This window comes from Ornithodoros turicata, unplaced genomic scaffold (assembly GCF_037126465.1).
Source record: "Ornithodoros turicata isolate Travis unplaced genomic scaffold, ASM3712646v1 ctg00000857.1, whole genome shotgun sequence".
Classification (NCBI taxonomy): domain Eukaryota; kingdom Metazoa; phylum Arthropoda; class Arachnida; order Ixodida; family Argasidae; genus Ornithodoros; species Ornithodoros turicata.
Genome location: NW_026999406.1, coordinates 954765 through 957272, shown reverse-complemented (window position 1 = coordinate 957272; position 2508 = coordinate 954765). Strand labels below are relative to the sequence as shown.

The following is a 2508-nucleotide window of genomic DNA, read 5'->3' as shown; positions in this document are numbered from 1 at the left end:
GCTAGGCTGTACTACTCAATCAGAGATGAGCTATACCTCAATAATAACTGTGTCTGCTTTCGACAACGCTTAGTCATCCCAAAAGTCTGTCGGGCTGAGGTGCTTGGAAAACTTCACATGTCCCACGGAGGTGTTACACTGACAAAGAGCGTCGCTCGAAAGGCTATATATTGGCCTGGACTTGACAACCATATTGAGCAGATGGTAGTCGCCTGCGAACTTTGCCAAGGCTATCAGCGAGCAAATCCACAGCAGCCTCTTCTCGACAGAAACATTCCAGATCGCCCTTGGGAGCGTATCGCAATGGATTTTTTCCATCTCAACGACTCCACTTACTTGATTCTTATCGACTACTTTTCGAAGTTTGTTGAAGTTAAGAAAATGGAAGCGACCACTGCTGTTGACCTAATTCACGTCCTCAGTGAAATTTATGCACGATTTGGTACACCATCAGAGGTTCTCAGTGACAATGGCCCTCCATTTCATTATCGGCACTTCACCGATTTCAACAAGCAGTGGAACATTTTTCATGTAACGTCATCACCCCGCTACCCTCGTGCTAATGGTCAAGTGGAAAGGGCTGTACAGACCATCAAGGCATCGTTGAAGAAAGCTCTGGAAGGAGGAAGGAATCTGAATACTGTCCTTCTGGAACAACGCAGAGTCAGAACAACGCCAGTCAGTGGATCTCTGACTCCAGCTGTGCTGCTGATGGGAAGGCCATTGGGTACAATGATTCCAGCCCACCCAGATACGTTAAATTCGCATTTTCCAACACAAGACCACAAGCAGCAGCTTGAACAAAAGCAGAGATTTCAGCACAGACATGGTGATCAACACACCAAGGAACTTCAACCGCTTGATGTGCAGCAGCCTGCCTGGTATTGGGACAGTGGTACAAGAGATAAGGTCTGGAAGAAGGCCATCATCAAGAGACTTGGGCAGAACCCAAGGAGTTAAGTCATGACTACAGAATCTGGTGCTCAGCTGATTCGGAACAGACTGCACCTTCGGCCAAGCGTTGTGCAGTCCTCTAGTCCTCGTATAGGAACACCTATACGTCGTCCACGTTCAGCCGAGGACTATCACGCTGTTCTTGAAGAAGCGGAGCCCTTGTTCAGAGACAGTGTCACCAATCGACTTCCTCATCAAACGAGGTCTGGACGAGTCGTGAGGGGTCCACTGCGATATGAACCATAATCTTGTATTCTTGTAAGAGTCATGTTTGTTACTTTTGTTTACTCAAAAAAAGGGGGGCGTGTTATGTAGTTCTCTTGTAGCGCCCCACAACGCGTTAAGTAGTTCTCTTGTAGCGCCCCCACAACGTATGTGATGTATTGCCAAGGCTGGCAACATAGGTTGCCTGTGGTTCAATAAAAAAACATGGTCGCACACCATCTGACCATGCCTCAACTAACAAGCTGCATTCAATCCAACTCCATCGACTCAACCAGGACATAACAGACACCAGCTGATATTCCGAGTCTGTGCTTCTTCTGACGTTGTACATAACACAGAAGAAGAACAGTTCTGTCTTTTTGACATTTCCCCATCGATTCCCTGGAGTTTCTACCATTTTACTTCCCATTTCCATGGTTATCACTCTCATCGTCTTCTGGATGGCAGGTCCATGACTCTTTGTAATCTAACTCAAACTCAACTCGCATCTCATCCTTTGTCGAGACCTGTAGTCATCGGTTACAGTTTTAACGCTGGTGCTAGTAACAGGTTGTACTCTGGCTAATTACTTAGCTGTTTGCCTGCGACATACTGCTCCGGGTAATCGGGTGTTGTGCATGTACACGAAGAAGCGCGATACGTTCCGCTGGAGCCGTTCCACGACAGGCCTACCTAATACATGGTGTCAGAAGATGCAAAGCCCCTGAACGGCTTTTATTCAGAGGAACTCACAATCGGAATCACACTCACAGACCACATGATTGTTCGGCCTACGGTAAAACATACCTCAAGTGCAGAAATCTCCATCATTATGGCATCAACCGGCAAGTTGCAGCAGCATAGCTTGTACACGAGAAGCGTAAAACGGAGATCAAATTTATTAGGATTAGAACACAACACGTGCAATTCAATGACAGGTCAGCCTTCTTAGATTTTTTTCGTGGCTTGAAAGCTTGTAAAATTCCGGCTCTCATCTCCATAGTAGACATGATCAGCTCCATCGCGACACTGTTAGGAGACTTCGTGTTGTGTCTGTCCCTTCGTGTTCCCTAGTCTCGGGGTTTTTACATTATGCACTGTTAGAGAATTACAAAGCCTATTTGACCGAACGGGTTGCTACGGCAATAATACCGGTCACTGAAAAGGAACACGACACAAATTGTGCAGCCAGCTGGGCGAGTACCCGTGCTCTTTTGAGAGTCCTTACGAGAGGAACCGCGATGTATGAAAAAAGCGGGGATAATCGGGAAAATTTCCGAAACAAAAGAATGGCGGCGCTCATTCGTATTGGTCAGCGAAGAGCAAATATCTGAATAGCGAACACTGTCA

At 46.7% G+C, this 2508-nt stretch overlaps 1 protein-coding gene across 1 annotated transcript; it reads left to right on the top strand.

The window, feature by feature from the left end:
• Nucleotides 1–201: 201 nt before the first annotated feature.
• On the top strand, nt 202–960 carry LOC135375335 (uncharacterized protein K02A2.6-like). The gene has a single exon (XM_064608065.1). It carries the CDS (start codon nt 202–204, stop codon nt 958–960), a length of 759 nt encoding a protein of 252 aa, XP_064464135.1.
• The last annotated feature ends 1548 nt before the right edge of the window (nt 961–2508 follow it).